This window comes from Denticeps clupeoides, chromosome 19 (assembly GCF_900700375.1).
Source record: "Denticeps clupeoides chromosome 19, fDenClu1.1, whole genome shotgun sequence".
NCBI classification, from domain to species: domain Eukaryota; kingdom Metazoa; phylum Chordata; class Actinopteri; order Clupeiformes; family Denticipitidae; genus Denticeps; species Denticeps clupeoides.
The window spans coordinates 11,840,243-11,864,065 of NC_041725.1; the positions used below are offsets into that span (position 1 = coordinate 11,840,243).

At 44.3% G+C, this 23,823-nt stretch overlaps 2 protein-coding genes across 16 annotated transcripts in view; one reads left to right on the forward strand and one right to left on the reverse strand.

The window, feature by feature from the left end:
- robo2 (roundabout, axon guidance receptor, homolog 2 (Drosophila)) overlaps positions 1-23,823 on the forward strand; it is a 323,403-nt gene that overhangs the window by 41,011 nt on the left and 258,569 nt on the right. The window contains exon 1 of one of the 11 annotated variants that reach the window (XM_028962516.1): positions 15,617-16,591. The exons of 9 other annotated variants lie outside the window; for them this stretch is intronic. In XM_028962516.1, coding sequence (XP_028818349.1) covers positions 16,468-16,591 — 124 coding nt within the window. In that variant the 5' untranslated portion in view covers positions 15,617-16,467. Of the gene's footprint in view, positions 1-15,616; positions 16,592-17,394; positions 17,455-23,823 lie in introns of those variants that run through there. One more of the 11 variants, XM_028962526.1, reaches the window with a different exon arrangement.
- LOC114769478 (uncharacterized) lies at positions 5,131-16,484 on the reverse strand. 5 transcript variants are annotated; one of them, XR_003743220.1, is made up of 5 exons: positions 15,876-16,475; positions 8,093-8,176; positions 7,894-7,964; positions 5,729-6,068; positions 5,131-5,632 (listed from the first exon to the last, which is right to left on the reverse strand). XR_003743220.1 is itself a non-coding variant. In XM_028962530.1 (2 exons), exons 1-2 carry the CDS (start codon positions 16,432-16,434, stop codon positions 8,135-8,137), a joined length of 768 nt encoding a protein of 255 aa, XP_028818363.1. In that variant the 5' UTR covers positions 16,435-16,484; the 3' UTR covers positions 7,988-8,134. The 5 variants fall into 5 exon arrangements, 1 of the variants encoding a protein (XP_028818363.1); XR_003743218.1 differs by having other exon boundaries at positions 15,709-16,475; XR_003743219.1 differs by having other exon boundaries at positions 8,093-8,173; positions 15,876-16,474.

Below are 23,823 nucleotides of genomic sequence, written 5' to 3' on the forward strand. Positions count from 1 at the left end.
CAGCCAGCGTGGAACAGACAACGAGTGACCAACCTGTCATTGTGGATTCATTTCAGTTGGAAGGGCAGATTTCTCACCTTTTGAAAATGATGCACGTCCTTGTGAAGTGGGGTACTAAAAAAAAAAAATCATATTTCTGGCAGCTTCTACGACAGTTTTTCTTTTTTGAAAGTCCATCCTCCTGTTGCATCCCTCCCAAAACCAGATTTTTTTTAAATACTGCCAAACAGTGTTGATCAAACCCATGCATATTTATTTATTTATTTGTTTGTTTGTGTGGGGTTTTTTTTGTGTGTCTGTGCTTTTTTCCCCCCCTTTCTCTTTTTCTGTTAATCTTTCTGGAACAGCTGTGTGACAGGGATTAGGAGGCGATGGAGAGTGCTACCGCTGGTGATTGGATGCGGAACTGTTTAGCAATAAATACTGAATTCCATCTGGAGGGAGAGGGTGAGAGAAGGAGAGAGAAAGGGAGGGGAAGAGGCTGTTGAGAGACCAGAGGCACTCAGAAATTATCATCGTCCACCAGCAACAGCGAGGCTGCGTGCCACGTCCACACCCTAAAACACACGACTTCTGAATGGACTCGTTTCAAAGAACCAATAAAGTCCTCGCTTTTGATGGAGGCAAACAGCAGGCTATTTGATTTTAATTTATTTTCCATGCTAGATATTTGTTAATAATGAGATTCTGCATATAAATATACAATTAAATAACAGTGGAATAAACTGCAAATGAATGCTTTGTATGATGCATATTTATGCAAGAAGCTGAAGAGTGGTGCATAGTTTTTGTTATGTTCATTCGTTCATTATCATGGATTCAGCCATCAAATTAACCTTTGCCCGAAGGCTGGACCAAACCTTATCCTGCACTCAAATCCACATAAGAAGGCAATCTCATTTGGACTTGTACACATTGTGAGGTAATCAATTCTTCACTCAGCTCGTTCAAAATGTTAAAGAGCCTTCCAAACTATTGAACAGACTCATCATACGGTGAGGTTACACTAGATCTGCTGTTAATGCATCTCATTGTGGAGGACATCGTGGATCCTTGCTGACAGCCTGACCTTTTCAGTGGTGGATGGTGTGTCAGTGTGTGTGTGTTATAGGCATGTTAGTAGGACTGATGTGTCGGCTTGAATGCAAACCAGCAAGAGCCGACTGTTCATTTGAAAGCACTTGACTGTAACTATTAAAAGAAAACACAAACACAGACATGTGACAATTACGTACCATGATAATGATGTGACAAATGCATACCATGATGGTGCTGAAGACTACTTTTGTCCATTTGGGTTGACGTGAAATCATTTTCAGACACTTCAGCAATCTCCTGTAGAAGTAGCTATCATCACCCTTGAAGACACCATTCCCATTAGAATAGGAATGTTTCTTCACTGGTTCAAGGTGAACATTCACAGTCACTTTCTTTAGATCTTTTGGTGATGATTCCATTTAATGGGACAAGTACAGTTAAGTTCCTTTAATTGTTGCCCCTCATTGGGACATTCTATAAATTATGAAATTATAGATCCATAAAATTCATATTGCATCAGATGTCCAAATCTGAATTGATTCCTCAATTCGGGTATGAATTAAAAAAGTCTGAATAAAAAACATCAAAAGAATCACAAAATGATCTTAGCCCACTCTGATGTACTAAATTTCCATAATGGAACAGAAGTTCCACTTGGCAGTTTCTCCCTTCTCCCTGACACTGCTTCACAGTGTAAACATGGTTAATATCAATGCTCTGCTTCACTCTCAATAAAGAAGACAAGTCACTCACACATGATAATGCATTTATTTCAGAAGTCAGAAGTTGGACAATACTGTGTGTACAATTGATTTGTGTGTGGCAAAAATTTGGGGATTTGAAGTCAAGGATGGTGAGATAAGAAGTCATAAGAAGTTCTTGCTGGGAATTCCAACTGAATTTTACAAAGTGAGGTCTTCATTCTGACTTCTCCTAATGTCGTCTGGAAAACCACACAAGTACCTTTACCAGAATCTTCATAAAGAGTCACTTTTATTTCCTGTTATTGGAAGAGCTCCAAACTGTAAATGAATTGGCAAGACAGTGATAGAGGAGAGGGGTGGGTGGTTGCAGTTATCAATGGTGTTTCCTTTGATTAAAGGGACAAATGGATGTGATTAACACCCCCCTGATTGTACTGTCAGTCTTCCAAATGGACGGACCGCTGCCATGCACTGCTTGGCTGTCCTGCTGCAAATGGCCCACAGTGGATGCCTGGCCGTCCATCTCGAGTACTCACTCATCCTAATGAACCTACTATATCTTCCTCTAAGACGTCTTCGTGTCAGGGTAGGAATGAGCACCCATGGGATGGAGGGAGATAGTGGGGTGGAAACTGAAGTCTTTTTATCCCGGTAGCACCATGATCTTGTCCTGAGAAGTTGAATTTAAAGTAGATTAAATGTCATTTGTCCCATAATAAATTACATCAATCGCTAGTACTAGTTAAGTTGTGATAAGTTGTTCTCCTTTACACATTATTAACCAAAAAAAGACATTTGAACTCTTGGAATAATTTTTTGGACTTATTTTGTAATGGTGAAACAATGTTATGAATGGCAAGTAATGTGCCTCAGGTCTCTTATTTGATATGGCCTATATTGTAAAATGCATCTGAAAAGCTCGCCGGATGAAGAACATCATACAATTGCATTGTCCTCATTTATCTGACTCCATTCATTATTAGAAATGTATTTAAATTCATCTGATGTTACCTGGACATACAGGGGCACAACAGAAGTTGCAAGAATGAATGTAAATGATGGAGGAGGAAAAGAAGAGCCTGCAACCTTCAAGAGAAACTCTTTAATACTTGACATTTGACTCCTAAAAAGGTTGCCACAGACCAACCAGATTATCCTTTAATGTTCCAAGCAGAATATATATTGTGGTCATCCTCCCACAACAAGACTTTCCTGTCATGGCACCTCAGGCCATTTGTTGGCCTTTTGGCACCCTGGTTATTCTTCATGTTTATGAGGGGAAGGCCACAGCTTGGAGATAAAGTGGGGGTCTTCATGGACCTGGAATTTTACACATTAATCCTAGAGGTTTGTGATGTGACAACTTGCATATGTCAAGGAGAAGAGAGATACACTGTCTTTGTTCCTGTCATAATTTTTTGGTCGGTCATGGGTTGTATGTAGTTGTAAACAAAAAAACAGGAAAACTATGTCACTGTTTTGAAAGTGAAGTGATTGTCATTGTGAAACACTGGAGCACAGCACACGGTGACACAACTAAATGTGTCCTCTGCTTTTAACCATCACCCTTGGTGAGTAGTGGGCAGCCATGACAGACGCCCGGGGAGCAGTGTGTGGGGACGGTGCTTTACTCAGTGGCACTTCAGTGGAACCTTGGTAGACGGGATTCGAACCAGCAACCTTCTGATTATTCATTCAAGTTTTGGCACCTGCAATTTACAGGCGTCACTAAACATGAGTAAATTATTAATCTTAATTTGACTATGAATGAACAGACTCATCAGGGTCAAATATGTAGTTCATCATGTTCATTATGAGGTTTACCTCTACCTTTGTTCATGTTTTTAATGGTTAATGTAAGGTTAATGTAACAAGATATTTTCTGTTCTTAAAAATTCCACTGAGGAGGCAAACTGGTGCAAAGAGAGGAAATGGAGACAAAAAACGAAAAAAAAAACGAAAAGTTTGGAGGCTGGTGGTTAAAGCCTGTACGAGTGGCCGTCAGCAACAGAAAATACATGTTTTGAGAGCAGATGGATGTTGTGCAACGTATTATGTTGATGTGGTGAACATCATGCATGCAGGAGCTCCTGTGCCAGTCCGTATGTCTGGTTCTGATTAGTTTCGGTATGAAACGATCTTTAGATATCAATATTTTATTGCTATTGCTTTTTCTGGACTCTATGTTTTATCGCCTGTCAATCCTTCCTGCCCTGTTTGCCGTTCACAGCCTTAATCAAGTCATTCCTTCATGTCACTTATTATTAGATTTGAATAATGGATCTCGTTATATGCAATTTTAATACAAAATTGATCTGCGTCAAAGCAGAATCTATTCCATTTGAATGATGCTGTGCAGTCTGCCTCTTTAGAGCTGCTTTTTATTGACCACGCTTATTTTAAATTCCTCTCGTGTCATGGGTCTCTGGTAATGTTTAAGTGAAATAATGACTCAGACCATGTTAACTTGGGGATCCCATGACCCTTAAGTGACCTTATTTTGAAACTACTAAAAATAACTTTCTCTGCTGTGTCATGGGAAAGAAATCCACTAGTATTGTATGACAGTGAAGCCTTAGGAGCTGTAATGTAAATAGATAACTTGCCAAATCTTACATGAGGTCAATGTCATATAATGACGTACCACTAGATGGCTCTGCTAATGTGATTGTTGCCTATGCAAGATATTTTTAGCAAATTGTTGACTGATATACTGATATATTTAATATATTGATATGTAGACTCTTAACCATCACTGCAGTGTATAGGTCTGATGCCTTGGTGTGACAGCCTTTTAGTGGTGTCTAACAGGATCATTTTCAGCCTGCACCATCAAACGATTTATGGCAAATGCGGTCCGCAGTCAGTTTGATTGTGCCTGTACAGTAAATACAACTTTCTCTTCCCCAACTGGAAGCAGGACTCTCACATTACTTCTCCTTTACCCTTTAAAAAAATGCTTCCCAGTGGAAGAATCGACTTTGCTCCACGTCGTATTTATTAGCTGGGGGAGCTCTTATTTTGTGAGAGCAAAGCATTTTATTAAAAATGGTTTTAAATGATGTAGGCGAAGGCAGCTTCCTCCAGAGTTTCAGCAACCTTAAAGTCTGGCTCGTAAAAGCCTGCGACCTGTCACCCCTGTCAGCTCAGGAAGAGAGGTGGAGGAGACTTGTCATGCTGACGAAATTTCAAATGTGTTTTGAGCCCACTGTCTCAGAGACTGCCACTCGCTCTGCTCCCCTGACAGATTTAATGCTTAACCTCAGTCCCCCGTGCCATAGGTCCCCCACAGCACAACACAAGAAAGGGAGTTTGTGCATTTTTGTGAGTGCATTCAGGTTTTCTGTGCTCTGAAGATGAACTGTTGATTGAACATCATGCAACTGTATGCAGCCCGAATGGGAAATATTATATTGAAAAGAAATACACAAGCACTGTATTAAACTCTGATCTGATGTTACCTGGACATAAAGAGGTTACAAGAATGAACAGTTTCTAACATATTAACACCGGTAGATTACTACTGCAGTTACATTTACGCAAAAATGGTACCAATATTACAGAAAAATCTAAAATAACAGAAAGGCAGCCCAGGAGAAAAAGGGAGAGAAAGCAAGATTCAGAAAGTGGGGATGGAGCAGGGAGTGTCGACACCACATCTCCCCAGAGAAAAATCTTTTATACTCTGCATTTGAGTCCCAAAAAGGTTGTCAAAGACCGATCAGGATTGTCCTTTCATGTCTCTGCCTTATTCAGAAAGATACAGGAATATGGTGGTCATCTTCCCCCGAGAAGGGCATTCTCGTCATGACACCTCAAGCCATTCACTGGCTTTTGACACCTCTTGTTTGGGGGGGTGTTGCAACCTGACAAAGATACGGACAGGGGTCCTTCATGAAAGAGAAGCAAAAAATTATTATTATATATCATTATTATAACATTATTATAACACAGATGTAACACATTCAGGATGAAATGTGATTTACGTTTAGTTTGGAGATTAAAAGTCAAGGATGCTGCAAATGAGCGCCAATTCAAAGCTGAACTTTGAATGCAGCTCTCATCTTGACCTTTGCACAAACAAGATTTTCCAACACGTCGCTTGGCCCTCTGCCTTTCAACTACATCGTGTTCATCTGCGCTTATTAAAGGGACGGTGGTGCGCATCGCCCTCTCTGCCGGCTTGTTTTCCCAGCAGAGGACATGCAGCAAACAGGCCTCCTTTGTGAAGAGCTTTAGAACATCAGAGTCCGTGGGTGGAGGAGCAGTGGCTGAGTTTTGGAGTCCAAGTTCATTTCAGCCGTTTACATGAAAAGCTATCTGGAGCTGCAGAGAAAGAGGGAGAGAAAGAGAGAGAGAGGTGTGGGGAAGAAAAATATTTCATTAAGGACACCCTGAGTGCAGCTTTCCACCACTATCATTCCAGAGCAGACGTATTTGGAGGCTGTAGCTTGGCGGTAAATTAGGCATTGACAGGCATATTATGCTCATTCAATTTGGAGTGATCTTGAGTGCTATTGAAGTGTCAGGCCCCCGGCTCTGGGCCCAGGTGATGCTGCGGATGCCAGGCAACTGCCGGTAAAGGTCTGAAAGGGGATGCGCAGGACCTGAGAGTGCCGTAAAGATGATGTGATTGCTGGGGAAGATAAGAGCTAATGGCTGCTGAGAGAGCAGGGGGATCTTCTGCCAAGCTGGGTAGCATCCTAGGATCACCGCGAGGAAACCCGTAGAGAGATCAGAACAGCGTTTGATCCATTGTGGTTTGCTCATTTGTAAATGTGTTTGTCCAGCATATTTGTGGACTGAAAATATTATGAATGTAATATTCCACTGTCTTATCAGGCCTAATAGAAGCCTAACCAGTATTACTGGATGGAGTTTAAGCTTTCCAGTATTTTATGCAGATGGATTGGTTGGTTTCATAATGGATGGCGTACATGGAATGAATAACAATGGAAGCCGTCCGTCGGGAAAGCCTGAAGTCGAGCGTAGGGAATGATGTATTTGTTGTGGCTCATCGACGTCAGTAAAAGCACAGCCCATTTCTCATGAAGTCCATTCGTTAACTTCTGTGCTTCATGTTGATCAATGTTGTGTAATGTGCAAAAATGACTGATTACTGAGCACCCAGAAAAATACTGTTGACAGCGTGTTTGTTGTTTTTCATTATATTTCTGAGAAGGAGCACCAAGAAACATTCTAAAAAATATTAATTAGTTGTTTTAATGTAATATTAGAAGTCTTATTTTCATTTAAACAATGTTACTGTTAGATTATTTTGAAAAGTTTGAAATGTATAAGTTTTTTATGTCCTGTGACCTGTTGAATAGCATATAAATTAGAATGTCGCTTAAGGGGACCTCCTTAACTGCTATGTCAGCACTGCCCTGCACTGTACCTGTAAATACTGGTTCTCACTCTAGATAAGGCCATCGGCTAAACGTCATAAATGTAAATGTTTTCTCGCATTTCTGACATTTTTGGACAATTCCTAGAATAGGAAAATTGGTGTTGAGATTCAACATGGCCATTTAGAAGCCATTTCCTCTCATAACAAAACCCAGCCATGTTGTTTGCACGGCCTTGTTCGCCAGTGGGAAGGGATAGAAGCAAATGTGGTGGGCCGAGGGGCAGTCGTTATTCGCAGGCCCTTAATTGAGTGAGCTAGATGGAGCATGGAGGAGCGTCTCTCAGGAAGAGCTCAGCGACCCTCCCAGCGAGGGCAGCGTGGTTAATTAGAGTGGTCCGCTCAGGTGAGCCGCTCCACAGCCACCTGCCTAATGGAGAGTCTCGGCTCCCCTTGAATTGAATCTCCTCATCTAATTTGAATGTGTTTGCTACTGGCCGACGTTACAGGCATATTTTTGATGGTACGCCATTAAACAAACAGTTTAACATTGCAATCTTTTTTAAACATATATTTTTGTACTTAGAAGGAGTTGCCATTTCTCCAGACATAACAAAATAGTCTAAAAGACCCAAACATGGAAGGTCAAATGCAACACAGTGGCAATAGTATATGTGTTTTAATGTATTTTTTAAATAACAAATGTCTTATTTTATGAATAAGAAACATTTCATTTAATAAAAAAACACCACAGAAAACTGGAATTCCAGCAATGAAAGAAAGACATCAAATAATTTCATTGACCTTGTTTATCTGACTCCATTAATGATTGAGTCACCCTTGTAACACTTCTTGCTTGCTTGGGGAGGCTGCAGCTTGATAAAGATACAAGGGGGGGGGGTCTTCATTAAAGATAAAGCATCACCTCGTGAGCACCTCGTGGTTTGAGGCCATTGTTTGTCCTGCTCTTTCATGGTCAGTTAGGAATTCAAATGGAGCTTACGGTGGTTGTTCGGTGTCCTTTACGATCTCCAGGCATCTGAAATCACACTTTAATGGAGGCTCCATGTTGCAGGGAACATGCCTTCTTGATAGAGATCAAACACAAGAGCATACAGAGAATATCCAATTTGATTCATAGTCTGGTGTCTGGTAAAGTAAGAGGATTGTAGATTTGTAAACCAATTTGGTCTTCCCCACACCTCTACATGTGGTTATCTGTTAAAACTAAATCATAAGCACAAAATAATGACAACAATGATCAGATATTGCTATGCAAATATATGCAAATATAAAGTGAGAATAGCTGAAAGTGATATCAAGGAATTCATAACTCTTCGAATTTGCATTGACTCATTGAGTCTAATCGAGAACAGTGACCAGATACTAAATCTGTACATATAGAGGCATGGTACAATAGGTTACAAGATTTTTTTAATTTGTTAAAGTAGATAGATTATTATTGCAGTTACATGTAAATATTGTATGTAAAAATGGTACCAATATTACAGAAAACCCCAAAGTAAAGCAAAAGAGAAAGAGATAGTGGAAATAAGAGGGAAAAGCACGGAGCCAAGCTCCAGAGAGAGAGCCTAGACCTGGAGAAGCAGGGAAGGAGAGAGACAGGGCTGATACCCCCAGAAGGAAAGGAAATGTGCAGAGAAGTGCAGCCTTCAAGAGAAACTCTTTTATACTCTGCATTTAAATCCCAAAAAGTTTGCCATAGACCAATCAGATTGTCCTTTGATGTTCATTCCTCTCCCAAACAGATACAGGAAGCTAGTGGTCATCTACCCCCAAGACTTTCTCGTCATGGCAACTCAGGCCACTTACTGGCCTTTTGGCACCATGATGACACCTCTTGCTTGCTTGGAGAAGGCCGCAGCTTGATAATGATAAAAGGGAGGGGGCACAAAATGCAGTGGACCTGGAATTTTCCATTTTACATGGTGATCTGATTCCATTTTACAAGTTCTGTGACTCTAAAATGATCCAGTTTGGAGGGAAAACTCTGACCCTGGCAACCCCACTTTTTTTGACAAACAGAATAACATTCTTTCAATCAAAGCAATATAGGCTGAATATTTCAATGAATTTTGTTTTTTTCTCTAAATTTTAAACATTTGTTTAGTAATATAAGTTCAGCTAATATAACTTTCTGAAAAGTTCCAAGTCTCAACATAAGTCCAAGGCCCAATCTGACATCCAAAGTTAATCTACGCCATAACTTACTGTGGGCTCATAGAGATCAATAGCATAACTCAGAGGAAGAGCTGGCAGACAGTACGACATGGCTGAGGCATTCACGCCATAACTCAGCACACATTTCTTGCCATTACTTAACAGTGTGACCCCATTAATATCCTCCTCTCATTGTCACCGTCATTCTGAAAGCAGGGAGCGTCATGGAAGAACGTAAAGAGAAGGGAAGAAGATTCTTCCAATTTCATTTTGTGCCAAACCTCTTTTTGCACCGCTCTGTCCAACGAAAAAAGTCCACCTGCCAATACATTCAAATGTACAGCACAGGATATTTATGTGTCCTTGGACAAAAAAAAACCTTTAACTTCCTGGGGGCACACGTAGCTGTAAATCGCTGGCGAGGCAGGTTTATTACAGGTTGTAAATAGAACAGCCTGCCATATTTTATGACAGTCATCACTAAGTCATTCTGATTCTTATTACTCTGCTTCTGCCCCAATCACGGCTCCAGCCGGCCGCCACTGACCGTACGTGGATACAGGTGGTGCGAGGTGAGGATTTTGAAACGATTTGTTGCTCATGCAATTGCGCCTTTCATGCATGCTGCCGTATGGAGCTCAATTGCTGTTTTCTCGCACCTTGTAACGACTGTGCCCTACGCAACACAGTTTCCATGCAGGCGCCCCAGAGTAAGCACAATTGGAAAGTGCGAGTGAAAGGCTAAGTGTAATTTCTTTTTCTTTTCTTCGTGTGCAAACTCCACAATCTGGTTTGAAGGACAAAATCACAATGTTGCATTTACCGAAGTGTTTAGCTGACGTGAGTTATAATAGAAATTCCTGTTCCAACTATAGCAGAGCTTGTTGCGCGAGAAACTGCTGATGCCAGCTTTTTCGCACACAAAACATATCCAGTTCGGGTTTGTTTAGCCTATACTTCCAGCAGCAGGGTTTTTTTTTTTTACGTTCAAAATATTTACCTGTGCAGGGAACTGTTGCATCACCATGGAGCTGCGGGCATGTACAGTAGCTGCTGTGGTTGTAAATATTCATGTGTTTATTGCCAAGCGGGACCCTACCTTCTTTTCTGTTTTGCCTTGCCTTTTCTCCTGCAGCACAGGCCAACATCACATTTCCTTCTGTGCACAGTCATAGTGTCACCCCCCTGCTCTGAGTGTATTGTGTACTGTCCCACCAGCCGGCCTGAGATCTATATTTTATGTGCGACCGCAGATGTTCGATGTCTTATTAATGTGGAGAACACAGCCAGCTCTCCTCCTCCCGCAGGTACTACACTTCCATGCACAGATATGGAGTTGCTGGCAAACCCTAACTATAAGAGAAGAAAAGATACATTTGTTGGTATTTCAGATGGTTCTAGTCTCTGCTGGCATCGACACAAGCTATGTTCTTCAGCCCTGTATCCCCAGCGCCTGTTTAAAGGACAGTGCATCCACAGTTGAGGGCCACTGGAGACATCAGGCCCTGTTGTACCAGCTCTATACGTTAAACATTGGCTTTTTTGCTCATTTAAAGATCAAATGAATTCTCAGAACTGACACAAATGAATAGTTTCAGAAAGAAAGAATAGTTCTCAAAATAGTTCTCTTTTCATGTAAATGAAAGGACCTGTTTGACCTCACACTAGCAGACAAGCCTCACCCTTAGCGCATAGCATATCGACTTCCACCCTCCTCCATTCTCCAAGCTCTGGTTAGAATCTGGAGTGTGGATCCGCTGACGAGTTGGAGAGTTTTTTCGATGGGTGCTTTTAATGGGGGCTGCTGCAGACTCTTGATGAGTTTAATTGAAATTCTTGCTGCCACACTGGTTGTCAGTGTGTTGCTGTCTGTTCTTGTTGACCCTTGACTTTCGCTTGTCAGTGTCTGCATTTGAGTTTCTGCTGCGTTAGGCTGGTTCCATAGCTCTTTTATAATTTTATAATGTAACAAGTAATGGTATTTACATTTACAACATTTACCAGACACCCTTATCCAGAGCGATCAGTAGTTACAGGGACAGTCCCCCCAGGAGCGATTTAGGGTTAATTGTCTTGCTCAGGGATACAATGGTAGTAAGTTCTGGTTCATAGGCGAGTGTGTTACCCACTACGCTACTACCACCCTGATGTTATAATGTTGGATTTTTGTGGTTGGCTATAGGATATTCCTCCACGTGTTCATCTTGTTGATAAGAAACCGTTACAGTTGCGCTGATAGGCTCACGTGGAAATCCAGAAGATCTAATAATAGGCGTGTGGCAGCAGTTGTTGTTTTGTACGTAGGAAGTTGCTGAGTGCTGATTGCGGCGAATCCTAATTGGAATGTTAATCACAGGCCAGATGGTAACAATGCTGGAGAATTATCATTTCAGAGGCGACCATTTACAAACAGATCCAGCATCCGCGAGAGGGAGAGATAAACAAGCCCATGCACTTCAATACAGATTTCCCCACTGTGCCAATGTCCGGCGAAGGCTGTGAATGGGAGGAATGGATGAGGATGGATGGAGGCTCGGATTAGGAATGGGGAGGAAGAGGGGGGGTCACAGATTATCCAGTATCTGGGCAGGCAGATGCGGCGAGGGGAGGAAAAGAGAGGCGCCATAAAGCAGCAGATCTCCATCAGGGGATCAATTGGTGGTGCGCCCTGGCACTTCCTGTGGAAATGTAAAAAAAAACTCATTTCATGGTACGTTTTGAGAGGTTCAGAGGCAATGCGAAGAACCTCGCTCCCTCTCCTTTGGCTCTCAGGCTGTCAGGGGGTTCTTGGTTCACGTGCAACGCTGTCACACAACCGGCGGCGGTAGTGAGCGCTACGAGGTTTAAGCGGAGAGCAGGGAGGTAGCGCTGGAACGAGCTCCGCTGCTGGCTAACTTCTCCCATCCCGACCCCCACCCTGTATCTCCTCTCTCTCTCTCTCTCTCCTACTCTCCCCCACTTTTTGCACCGTGGAAGCTCCCGGTCTTATCGTCGTCCTGCACCCTGCACAGCTGGGGCAGCGCTCCTCTCGCGCTCGGCCACATTTGTCCCGGGGCTCCTTGTCGGGGGTGATAAGCCGACAGGCTCCCCGGCACGGACCTTGGGCCTTCGCCTCTTGCTTGGCCGGGGCAGGAGGAAAAAAGAGCGACAGCGGCGCCCCCCCGTCTGTGCAGCCTGGCCTATCATCCGCGGCGCAGTCGGGCCGCAAGCTGTCCCCCCCCCCCTTCATTTGCAGTAATAAAGAAGTAAAAAATGTGCTCTGCCGCCGACACATCTGTGAGTAGTTAGTGTAATGGGCTTGAGGGGACCCTGTACAAAGACAACATGGAAGCTCTGCACTGCGCTGTGCCACTGCGTCGGTGGATTTCCGCTTTTGTTTCGACACCCTCCGAACGGGACTGCGGGCTCATCTTTCTTTTTTTTTTTTTTTTTTTTGTCTGGATTGTCACTCCCCCCCCCCCCCCCCCTCTCTGTCCGGCAAAAACCAGCCGGTGAAATGCTCGCTTGTTACCGCCGACTTACAAGCTGCTTGTAAAAATTTTACCCATCATTCCTTTTAACCCTTCTTCAAAATGTTCTAATTTCCCAGCTTTAGGGGACTCCATTGTGACAATAATTGAACGCTTATGCAAATAGCATGTTCAATTATCATACGCCTCTAAGATTACATTGTATAAGAATTGGGTGTTTGCAGCGATTTTGATTGTCGCAGTAATGCGGTAATGCATAGTAATATGCTCTAACCATGGAAAAAAAAATTATTTTATTTTTGAGTGTGCGTTTAATGATCTAATTGAATGACCCACAAGCCAAATCCAAGTCCAAAGCCAAGTCCACATGCACAGAAACTCACTGTAGGTTAGCTGATTGCATGCGGTTATGATTTGTAAGCTCCTTAGAGGTCTTGGTATTTCCATTTATGTGTCATTATGTATCTGATAGACTCTACATTCCCTAATTACAAGTTCAGTTCCCCAGGGCAGCCTAGGGTTAAGTGTGTTGTTCAGGGGCACAGCAGTCATGGCAGGATTTGTAACGAGTAGCCACGTTTTTTGGGAGCGCAGCTCTCGAGTTGTTATGCCGTTACAGGAATTTGTTCCTGAGCACCAACATTTTTAGTGCACACGCAGGCGTCGGCTGCCCTGTGCCTCTGCCTTCCCTGCAGCTTCTGTAAATACCGTGTCACCGCAGCCCATAAGCCACCTCTCCGCCTGCCACTTAACGCAAACATGACCATCTGCTCCATGGCCGCCGGCCACAGCCTGCGACCTCCGACTGCTGCCCAGCCCTAGAGCCAGTGGAACTCTTGGCTTCTTAAACCAACACACTCCCATTCAGTGACCACGGGGCGCTACCTGGCTTTGTACTCTGCAGTCCCATCTGTTCATCTGGCTGTGGGCATTTAGCAAGGAGAGTACAACTTCCTTTTATTTTCCCAAAAAGCCCAGAATTTTAATGTGCCACGAATGTTAATTAGTAATTAGGGTGGTAAAAGGGTGGTAGGAGCCTACTTTACTTTACTCTACTTGGCAGACACTTTTATCCAAAGCGACTTACAAGGAGGAGACACAAGCAACTCCCATTCGGTTTCCATAAATTGTGAGTTACAAAACTAAGAGGAAACTAGGAAATTGTTGAAATTGAGACCCTGTGAAGAGGGAGTTTTTAGTCTCATTTCGTTTGCAGACCTGAGAGGGCGTGTGGGAGCGTAGCTAACTTACAGTGTGTTGATATAAGAGGAAAAAGAAGAGTTAGTGGGTAACACACTCGCCTATGAACCAGTGAAAGTGAAGTGATTCCTGTGTATCACATGTGATACACAGCAGCACAGTGAAATTTGTCCTCTGCATTTAACCCATCACCCTGAGTGAGCAGTGGGCAGCCATGACAGGCGCCCGGGGAGCAGTGTGTGGGGACGGTGCTTTGCTCAGTGGCACCTCAGTGGTACCTTGGCAGATCGGGATTCGAACCAGCAACCTTCTGATTACGGGGCCGCTTCCTTAACCACTAGGCCACCAGAAGACCCAGGTTCAAACCCCACTTATTACCATCATGTCCCTGAGCAAGACACTTAACCCTGAGTGTATCCAGGGGGGACTGTCATTGTTGATTATAAGTTGCTCAGGATAAGGGCGTCTGATAAATGGTGTAAATGTAAAATGAAACTGATGAAATACTATATTCAGATAGTCGGAAGAAACAACTACCCATGATACTAGAAAAGCTGGAAAGCTCTTCTTCTTTAAAGTGTTCCTCAGACAGTAACAGGAAAGGTTCCTTGATTTTTGACTGCAAGGATGAAAGCTGGATTGCTCAATTTGTTCTAAGGGAATTTGTAGAAAGGTCTGGCAGAATGATCTGGGAGCACTTTTGATGTTAAAAGATAGTGATTAATTTTTAGAACAATCGTACAGCGCTAGTTTTACCAGACCGAAGAAATCTTACTTTTTCTTAATTGGAGGATGCTGAGGCTTGAAAGTATTACAAAGTATTAAAAATGATCAAAACTAATCAACTAAAAATGAAAGGCCTCAGATTGACAACTAAGGCCTTTTAATCACACATTCTTGAATGCAAAAATACTCTTTTCCTCATTACATTTCTGTGGGCTCTTGCTGGGTGTGTGTGTGCATGTGTGTGTATGCATGTGAATGTGTAAGGTCTGGATGGGGGAGGTGGTTGCATTTGAGGATTATGCATGAATACCAGATATTAATTTGTGCTGTGTTAAAAATTATGGACTTAATCAGTGATTCCTTCAGAAGCCATAATTAGGATATTTAAAACTGTGGTGTGTGTGTGTGTGTGTGTGTACTCATTCTCTCTACTCTCCTTTATGTACTCATAATGACCTTGGCAATTTGTCTTTAAAGGCCTGTTGTGACAGAAACCGAGGGTCAGACTAATTCAGAAATAGCAGGCCAATATAAATACCAGAATGGTACTAGAATGCTAGAGCTGTGTGAAAAGTTGCTTCGAGCATCAAATAAGATTTTTTTCTTCTTAGCATAATGTCCTCGAGGCTTTAAATGGCTTCGATTCACCCTTTTTTCCACAGAGGCGATTTTCCCGCTACAGCAACAAAAAAGAAGCATCTACTAAACTCTGAATTAACTTCCACGTTTGTGCACTCTGCCACATGCGCATTATTGCCGAGGTTAAAAATATCCCGCGCTGCTGTGTCGGGGAGTAGTTGTGCATGAAAAATTCAGCGGCGCCTGTTAAATATACATGCACATTTATGTAAGCTGCCGCCGGCCGGCGTGTCTCTGCGGCGGGCGAGGGGTTAAATCCCGCCCCGCTGAGCTCTAGCATCGCTGGAGCAGAACTGACAGGGTTAAAGGAGCAGGAGCGATGGAGCTCCGCGAGGCTGCCCGCCCTCCGTCTCCGAACTCCGGAGTGCGTACGGGCACGCTCCCTCCATCCCTTGACTTTTACCTCGTCCGCCTCCTCCTCCTCCTCCTCTTCCTCCTCCTCCTCCATCCGCCCATCGCGCTCCTCACCTTGGAGTTCCGTCAGCCTTATTACTATTTTAAGAGCCGCCGGCTGGGGCTGGTTGGGAGCGGCGTTCCTCGCGCCAGCGTGCCGATGGAGTATTTGTTTACCTGCCGTTTCTAGCCCCCAGACAGCGCTAATCCCTCCTTCCTCCAACCTTCCCTCCATCCCCGGCAAACTCTTCCCATCCTGGATTCCCGGGGTGGAGTCCTTCTGCGTCCCCCTCCTCCTCGTTCTTCCACCTTTCCCTGGGAGGCAGGGAACTAGTGAGGAGACGAGAGAGAGAGAGAGAGAGAGAGTGCTGGAGAAAGCTGGAGTGAAGAGAGCGGGAAACGAGAAGAGAGCAAGCGTGCGGGAGGCAGGAGCGAGACGCCGAGTGAGACGGAGAAGCATCCGGAGGAGATCGAGACAAGAGTGTCCCGGTGCACCGGCGAGGCTGGGGCCACAGCAGACAGAGATCGAGAAAGACAGACCGTGAGATAGAGAGAGAGAGAGGGGTGGGGGGGAAGAGGGAGGGAGCGATGAGTCTCGGCTGAGCGGCACTACGCACAGCCTGGCGTCGGCAGCGCGGCATGGCAGAGCCCCGGACCAGCGTCTGAGTCCGATGCCATCCCGCGCGTGGCCCTCCCCGTGGCCCCTGCGCCCCTCCCCACAGACACACCCGGCCATGTGAGAGGCACCCGGCGACGCCAACTCCCAGACATGCCGTCGTGGCCGAATCCTGGATTCTTCTCTCTGCTTGAACTCTGCTTCTTTTGCCTGCTGCTTTTTGGGCATCCCGAGCCCACCCTCCAGGGACGGAATAAGGGGAGATGGAACAAGGGTGGTAAGTGACGAGGGGCTCGCTCTGCTGTGGGTGGGGGGGTTTACAGAGAGTTTTGGAAGGTTTGGAAGCTCTGAAACTTGCTCGGAGTAGCTCTGGACCAGATGTTTGCTTCATGTCACACCATCCGGCCGGCAGGGTCAGACTGTCCATGCTAATGAATATCTGAATAACGACCACTTGAAGCTTTCAGCCATGTCTTCACTTCCAACTTCATCTGTAATTGTCCTGTTGGCTGTCTGTAATGGACGTTTTAATAATTCAGCGGCCCAAGCGATTGCTCTTTTATGACAGCGCAATTAGTGCGGAGGACTCGTCTTCCATAAGATGCCACGCGGGGAAGACTTTCTACTGTGCATTGATGTTAAGTCTGTGGATGGGACTGTGAGACTGTCCTCCATCCCCGAAAAGACGCTTTGTGCGGAAGTGTGCGGTGATGACCTGTGGGAAGGAGAAGAGTGCGTGTGGCTCTAGACGTGAGTTTTGGGGGGGGTTAAAGGCCCGGCTAAGCTTTCTGAGGGAAGGTGTTAATAATTCATGCGTGCTCCATGACGAGAAGCCTCTACTCTCTGCTCCTCACTGCATTTAATCCCCTTTGTTGGATTAAAGAAACCTCTAATCTTTGCGTGGTGAGACGGATCTGCTCGGCAGCACACCTCCCCTACACCTCGGCAGTCATCCCAGAGGCATGCGCTCGGACGCCCTGGAACGCTTCAAACGAGATGCCAGAGCGGTCCTCGGTACGGAGCGATTCCGTCACTCGCTCTCTTTCTCTCCCTCCAGTTCCTTCGTCCTGACTCATCCACGCAACTCTCGCCCCTGTTGCTTCCGGCTTCACTCCTTAAGACCCGGGGGAATTTAGTCAGGTGCGATGCCTCACACACACACACACACACACACACACACTGAGATGATGAACTGTCGGCCTGCCGAAGCACCTTGTCCGCCTCCTTTTTGGTTTTTAGTACAGTGTCTGTTTCTAGGCTCCGGGGCAGCAGCTCCCTCACACGTCCCCCCTGACAAGGAAAGTGATACCAAGCAGTATCTGTTCATTTTAGGCGTAATGTCCAGCTCCCGCAAAGCATCCATGAATTCTAATGTGTAATTCCAGAGGAAAAAAAGGGGGTCGTGATGAAATCTGCTGTGTCGCTGACCCCCGGTGAAATGAAGGGCGGTGACCTCCGGTCGTGCAATTAGGCCCTATTCCATCTGTCTGCGCGAGGCAGGGCCAATCTTCCCACCATCACGTGGAGGCCCGTCATGCGGCTTTAGCACTGCACACGCACTTCAAAAGGGGTAATTTTTCCCATGGATATGATACGATCAGGTGGAAATGGATGCATATGTTCTTATTGGCCTGGAATAATGTCCAACCGCATGTTGTCAATTTGGATTGTAAAATTCTTATAGTGGGGGCTGTATCTTACAGCAACAGTGTGGACTCTGGAATTGTCAATTTGCATGTGTAGATTAATTTTTTGCATCATTTAGGGAACATTATTTTTTGCCTATGAAAAGAAATCATACCATTCCTTTTAAAGAAGCAGATACCGAAAGGTCTGAAGGGTGGGGTCGTCTGGGTGAATTATTTTTCTAGCCACTGTGCGAATGCCCTTCTGGTGCCCTTCTAGAGACGAGGGCTCAGGTTTTCTCCTGTGGAGCCCAGGCATCAGTTGTCGCATGTGGGATTGCTTACATGTGTGCCAGTCACTGTCCCACCTCTGTGATGAAGGGCGGTTGTCATGGAGCATCTGAGGAACCCCAGCTGGGGGTGAGGAGGGAGGGGTAACCTCCACGGTAACCTGCTGCCCTGAAATGTGGACTCCCGACCCCTTGTCCTGTGGCCCAGAAGCAGCGGTGGCAATTTCCTTCTCCTGAGTGCGACTCCTGCTGGTCCTCCATCAGGGAGACCGCACAGTTAGCCACAGGCACAGGCTGAGCGATTGAACCCAGGCTGGGGGAAACCGAAAACAATCCACACTATTATTTTCATAGAGAATACCAGGCTGAATGGCAATAAGGACTCTGGCCTAGTTTGAACCATGAGTTCCTGTCGCCACGGCTACAGGTAAAGATCCATTTTCCTACAGGATGTGCCTAAGCAGCCCAAGACATGCAAGACTGATGTCCCGAGTGACCCTGGTTGTCCTCACCTATTATTATACCTCCAGCCTTCCCCTTTCAGGATGCCAAGTGTGACCAATTGGACCACATGACTCTAGAATAGTACAAAGTAATCAATATTATTACCAAACTTCCTGCACATGTGCAATTGGATATCAACTCCATTGACCAAACGAACAGCAACAGAACAACACTGGTCTATTGCAGCCCCCCTGACATCGAATGTGCATGAAGAAACACTCCTTTCCTCCCACTGAAGGCCTTTAATACAACTCCAGCACCGTGAGGCAGAGATTTGAAACGTTAATCACATTATCTATTTTTTCCCAATTCCCCGTCCCCACCTCGGTGGAGAGAGAGAGAAAGAGCAAGATGTGTTTTATTAGTGGTAATAAGTTCTCACAGTGAATGAGTATTTTAAGTTGTACTGAGCTTTTCTGTCATTTTCTGCTTTGCTGGGGCGAGTGGCATTATCAGTAACGTAGATTAAGTTTTTTTTTTTTTGCCGAAGTTGAGACAAGATTTAGAATTGGCTCTGTCAGATGCACCTTATCTTCATACAGGTGAAGCTTTAAAAGGCTGTGGAATTCACTGTGGATTTTTACTCATTTGGGCCTGAGCAGGAACAATTACGGTACTTGAATGGCCGTTGCATTTGCCGGCTCCGCCTACACGTGAGACGTGAAAACTTTTAAGAACTTTTAATTAGATGAGGCTGCTTTTCCTCTGTCATAGATATAAAGCACGTCTCTTCCAAGCTGTTCTGTCCTGTGCTGTCTTCCTACCTCAACTGCTCTAATTGCCACGTTTTCGCCCCACTCAGTTTAATGAAGCTGCAGGCTAATTGCGTTGGAAATGACGCCCAACAATAACAGTGTTTTATGGGCGAGTTTCAGGCTGATGGATCTGAGCAGGTAGATTTTACTGCCCGAGACCTTTCAACCCACTCAGCAGCCACACACACACACACATTTACACACACACAGAACACTAATACACATGCATGTGCACTTAAAAGCAGAAGCACAGTTACAAATACATATGCATGTACGTTCATACGTTCTTTCTCTCGCTCACCTGCCAGAGGAAAACCACTCACAAAAACAAGCTGCGTATGCACGCATGCTTATGCGCACTCTATACATATGATGGATAGGGGTGCGTACACCTCCCCACAAACATGCACACTCTGCATGCGCACAAAACACTATATTCTCATCTTGCACTAAACGCCTAGCGTTCTACGTCGCTGTCATGCCTGTGCAGCGGGAGACAGTGGAGCAGCGTCTTGCGGCCCAGCTCTGGGGCCGCGAAGAGCAGCAGACAGCATCACGCTGCACAGAGAGCGGCAGTGCTGCAGGCACAGCCATCATCTCAAGTTGCAGCTCACTGGATGAGAGCGCTGATGGAGTAAACGCGGAAGGGAGCACACGGCACACGCGCTCTGCACCTGCTTACAGTACAGGCAAATATTCCTTGTCAAACTGTTAAATGCGGGTTTTAAAAGTCAAGCTGTTAACCTTGTCTGTTGGATGTGTATTGGACTTTTTTTTTCTCTGCACGATACCACTTAGTTTTTTTTTGCCAGTGTCAGTTTAAGTCAGGAGTTTCAGGCTGCTTTTTAAGGGTTTTTTAGTATGTCGCAGTATTTCAGAATCGAGGATGTGTCTGAAGTCATGAGTCCCAGAGACTCTCAGCTGATGTGTCATGACCCGAGAACAAGCGCATTTCTGTTCAATCTGCTACTGCAGCGAAGTGTCATAAGCTCTTTTATGGCAGGTCACACGAGACACCGTCCCACAGTAGGAAAGGTCACTGTAGTGCTGTTAAATTTAACCGGACCCCCTTTTTCGGTCATTGCTAGGAAGTGCATGCCCCCTAGGCCAAAAAAATGTGAGTCCTTCACTTAATACTGGTGCCTCTGTGCACTCCATCTCACTCTATTATTCTCTCTATCGCACTTCCTTGCACTCCTGCCTGCATCCCCCCTTCTCTTCTCCTAGCTTTCCACCGCAATAAAACTTTTAAAGGATGCGAGGCCTTTTTTTCTATTTCAGGGTCACCATTAGCTTGAATAATGCATCGGCACAGGAAGAGCACGGCGAGTTCTGTGGAGGATAGAGAAACACAGACTTCAATTAAATTATACATCATTATCACAGCTGGCAAGCCTGGCGTGGCTGCACCACTCCCTCCTGCGCTCTAAATGCCCCGTCTTTCTGTCTTGTCCAATAGCACGTGTGGAGAAAGGGCCACTTCTCATGCCAAATCCGGGAAAGCGCTTTGCGGGAGTGGAGAAGTGCTTAAAGACGCTCTTGAGAATGGAGAGAGCTAAAAGGAAGGAGAGTAGGTTGAGCACAAAGATGGACAGTTCAATGCAATACAGGTTTGCAGGAAGAGACTGATGTGTTCTAATAGGTTCCAAAGTGTAATATTTTGGTCTAAATGTCACCTATAAAGAAAAGCCCTGGCTGCCGTGTGAATGAGAAAGAGTCAGAAGTTTGTCAGAAACAAGCCTGAGGCAGGATGCTGGTGGCTCTGAGACAATTTGTTCTTCTTCGGTTGAGTCCCACATAATACAACTTCTTCAGCAGGCTGCTGCTGACATTCCCATTTGCTCCCATGATGTGTATTGTGATACATGTGGGTCGTAGCCACAGTCATTCTGTGAAAATACTGGCCCATCTGTGGTAATGATCAGGAAACCACCCTAATTTACACAGACCTATCCCAGCCTTAATGGTGCCATTATACACATTTTTAGACAGAATTTTCCTTTTGCTTGCGAGACACTTTTTGCTTAATACAGTCTTTTAAAACCTCGTAATCCAACTAGATTCTTAATATATTTCACTGTTGTTGCTTTTGGTTCACAGGTACAGACATACATGTTAAAACTTTATTACAACATGAACAATATATACTATAGAGCTATGGAGCCATGGCTGCTTTTTGTCAATGAGCAAAAATTCATATCTTCCTTTGTCTCAAATTAAAATCCAGACGGCAATTCCTGTGCACCTTGTGACAGTGTTGCATTATTAACCATGTCCTTACCGCAAAAATTAATTAACCCCTGAGACCTTCATTTATCAGCTAATAGCCCATAATGATGGATTAAATGTTGAGCAATCAGTACCCAGACTGATAGATGAAGATACCGTCTGAGTTTATCATTCATATTTAAAAAGGGCCTTTTCCCCTATAGTTTAAACTTTTAAAGAGTATCATCTCTCAGTGAGTCTCGTTGGCTTTTGTGACAGTTTTTTTTTTTGAACATTCATCCACCCATAATTTTTTTTGTCCAAAATAATTTTTAGTCAATTTGCATATTTATTCCATCCACCCACTTAGGTCCAGCAGAAAAACAGGTCCCAACTCTCCTTTTTGTAAGGCAACAATGTTACTTTTGTCACCAAATGGGCCAGTCCTGATTTATACATGTGTCCACCACTGCATACATTATCTCTATATATACATGAGCTTGACTGCAAAATCCATTAAAACTAATTTTAATACTTTTAATGACCATTTTGACAGACACGCTGGGAATGTGCCAGCAGGGATCACATCTATGAAAAGCCACAAAGCAACACACAACGCAGTCCTTGCTGCACATTAGTCAAGTACGAAACATTTAAAGGCATTCGTTTGATGTCGTTTGCTTCAGAGGGTTTCAGCTTTTTCGGTGTGGACTGGAGAACAGTTTGAGAAAAGTCCTTTAAAGCTCGATGTCTCACTGCTGGCTAAATTTAGCCCATTTCTGTATACAAAAATAAAGTAAAAGACTTTCAGCTAGAAAAAGGCCTCCTGTTTTTTTCTGAACTTTTTTACCTTTTCATGTCATCTGAGATTCAGTTTGGGGAAGAAAAGTGGCCATTTTGGAGACCTAAGTATGATAATTTTCCTGAAAGGCAGAATCACTGGACATGTGGTTTGGAGCATGTGCTTGATGTTTGATGTTTGATTATGATTTATATTCCCATTGTATCACACTGTGCTCAGATTCTCTACATGCAGGGCATAAATATCAGCCTTTCTCTAGAAGTGTGAGAGACTGCTGTGCTGGATGAGATTAGATGAGCAGTCTTCTGACATATGCTCTCTGGAAATGAACACCGTCTGCAAAACATGCATCCACAACCAGGCGGTCTCCTAACTTTATAATTATGTCACGTCACATTGGATGGTGCTCAGAATACTGAGATATACAGAATATACGGTGTCACGTTTGCTGTATGACAGATCTATGACAAAAGCAGATAACAGCAATGAGCTGTCATCTGCAGGCATCTCTACCATTCAAACAAGGTCATGAGTCATAGTTTCTGTGACCCTGAAATGGGAACATCTTTTTACAGTTTCAAAGCTATTTGTGAGCATTGCCATAATTATGCATATTTTAAAGAAATGTAATGCGGTGAGTAAATAATACAGAATGAATTGTTGTGATACTAGGAAAAGTATGAAGTGACCCGTTCTACTCACTGTTCCTAAGCAGAGTAGCCTCATATTGAGATGTGGTCATGCCCAGAAGTCATTTCAGCCAATCAAAAGGGCCGGTTTAAAATAGACCACGCCCCTTCCCAATTCCCTGCACCTGTTTCCCTCCTTTAAAGGAGTACCTGCACCAGTGTTCTGGGTCTGGTATTTGAAATCTGTCCATCACTGTCTGTGTTTGTGTGGAATGAGAGGTACATGTGAGGATGAGGTGCATGGTATGTGTTTGGTGGGATGGCAGGACCACCCGGCACACCCGGTGCAGTCTGCACCAGCGGTTTTAAAGCATTGTCGGACAGGGGTTTCCCTGTGTATTCCTTCTTGTGTGTGTTTGTGTGTGTGTACTGTGAGTGAGGGAAGTTTCCTTTCCCCGTTCCTTACTCCTTTTCCCCAAGTAAATTCCTTTATGTTTGTATGTCCTGCTTTACAACAGCAACGTGATATGACAGATAGGTTAAGATCTCATAAGATCCTTTATTAGTCCCAAAAGTGGCAAATTTACATTGTCCTGGCAGAAAGTGGACAATACAAGATAAAAGCAACAAAAAATATATAGCATAGTGAATATGCCGACTGTATAATATAAAAAGTTCCCTTTACAAATAATTAAC

Coding starts and splice junctions, on each gene's coding strand:
- LOC114769478 (XM_028962530.1), bottom strand. CDS start 16,434: ATGGCCGGGTGTGTCTGTGGGGAGGGGCGCAGGGGCCACGGGGAGGGC. Junction 8,177..15,708: donor AGGAGGAGGAGGCGGACGAG/GTAAAAGTCAAG, acceptor ATCTCTATCAAG/AAGGCATGTTCCCTGCAACA.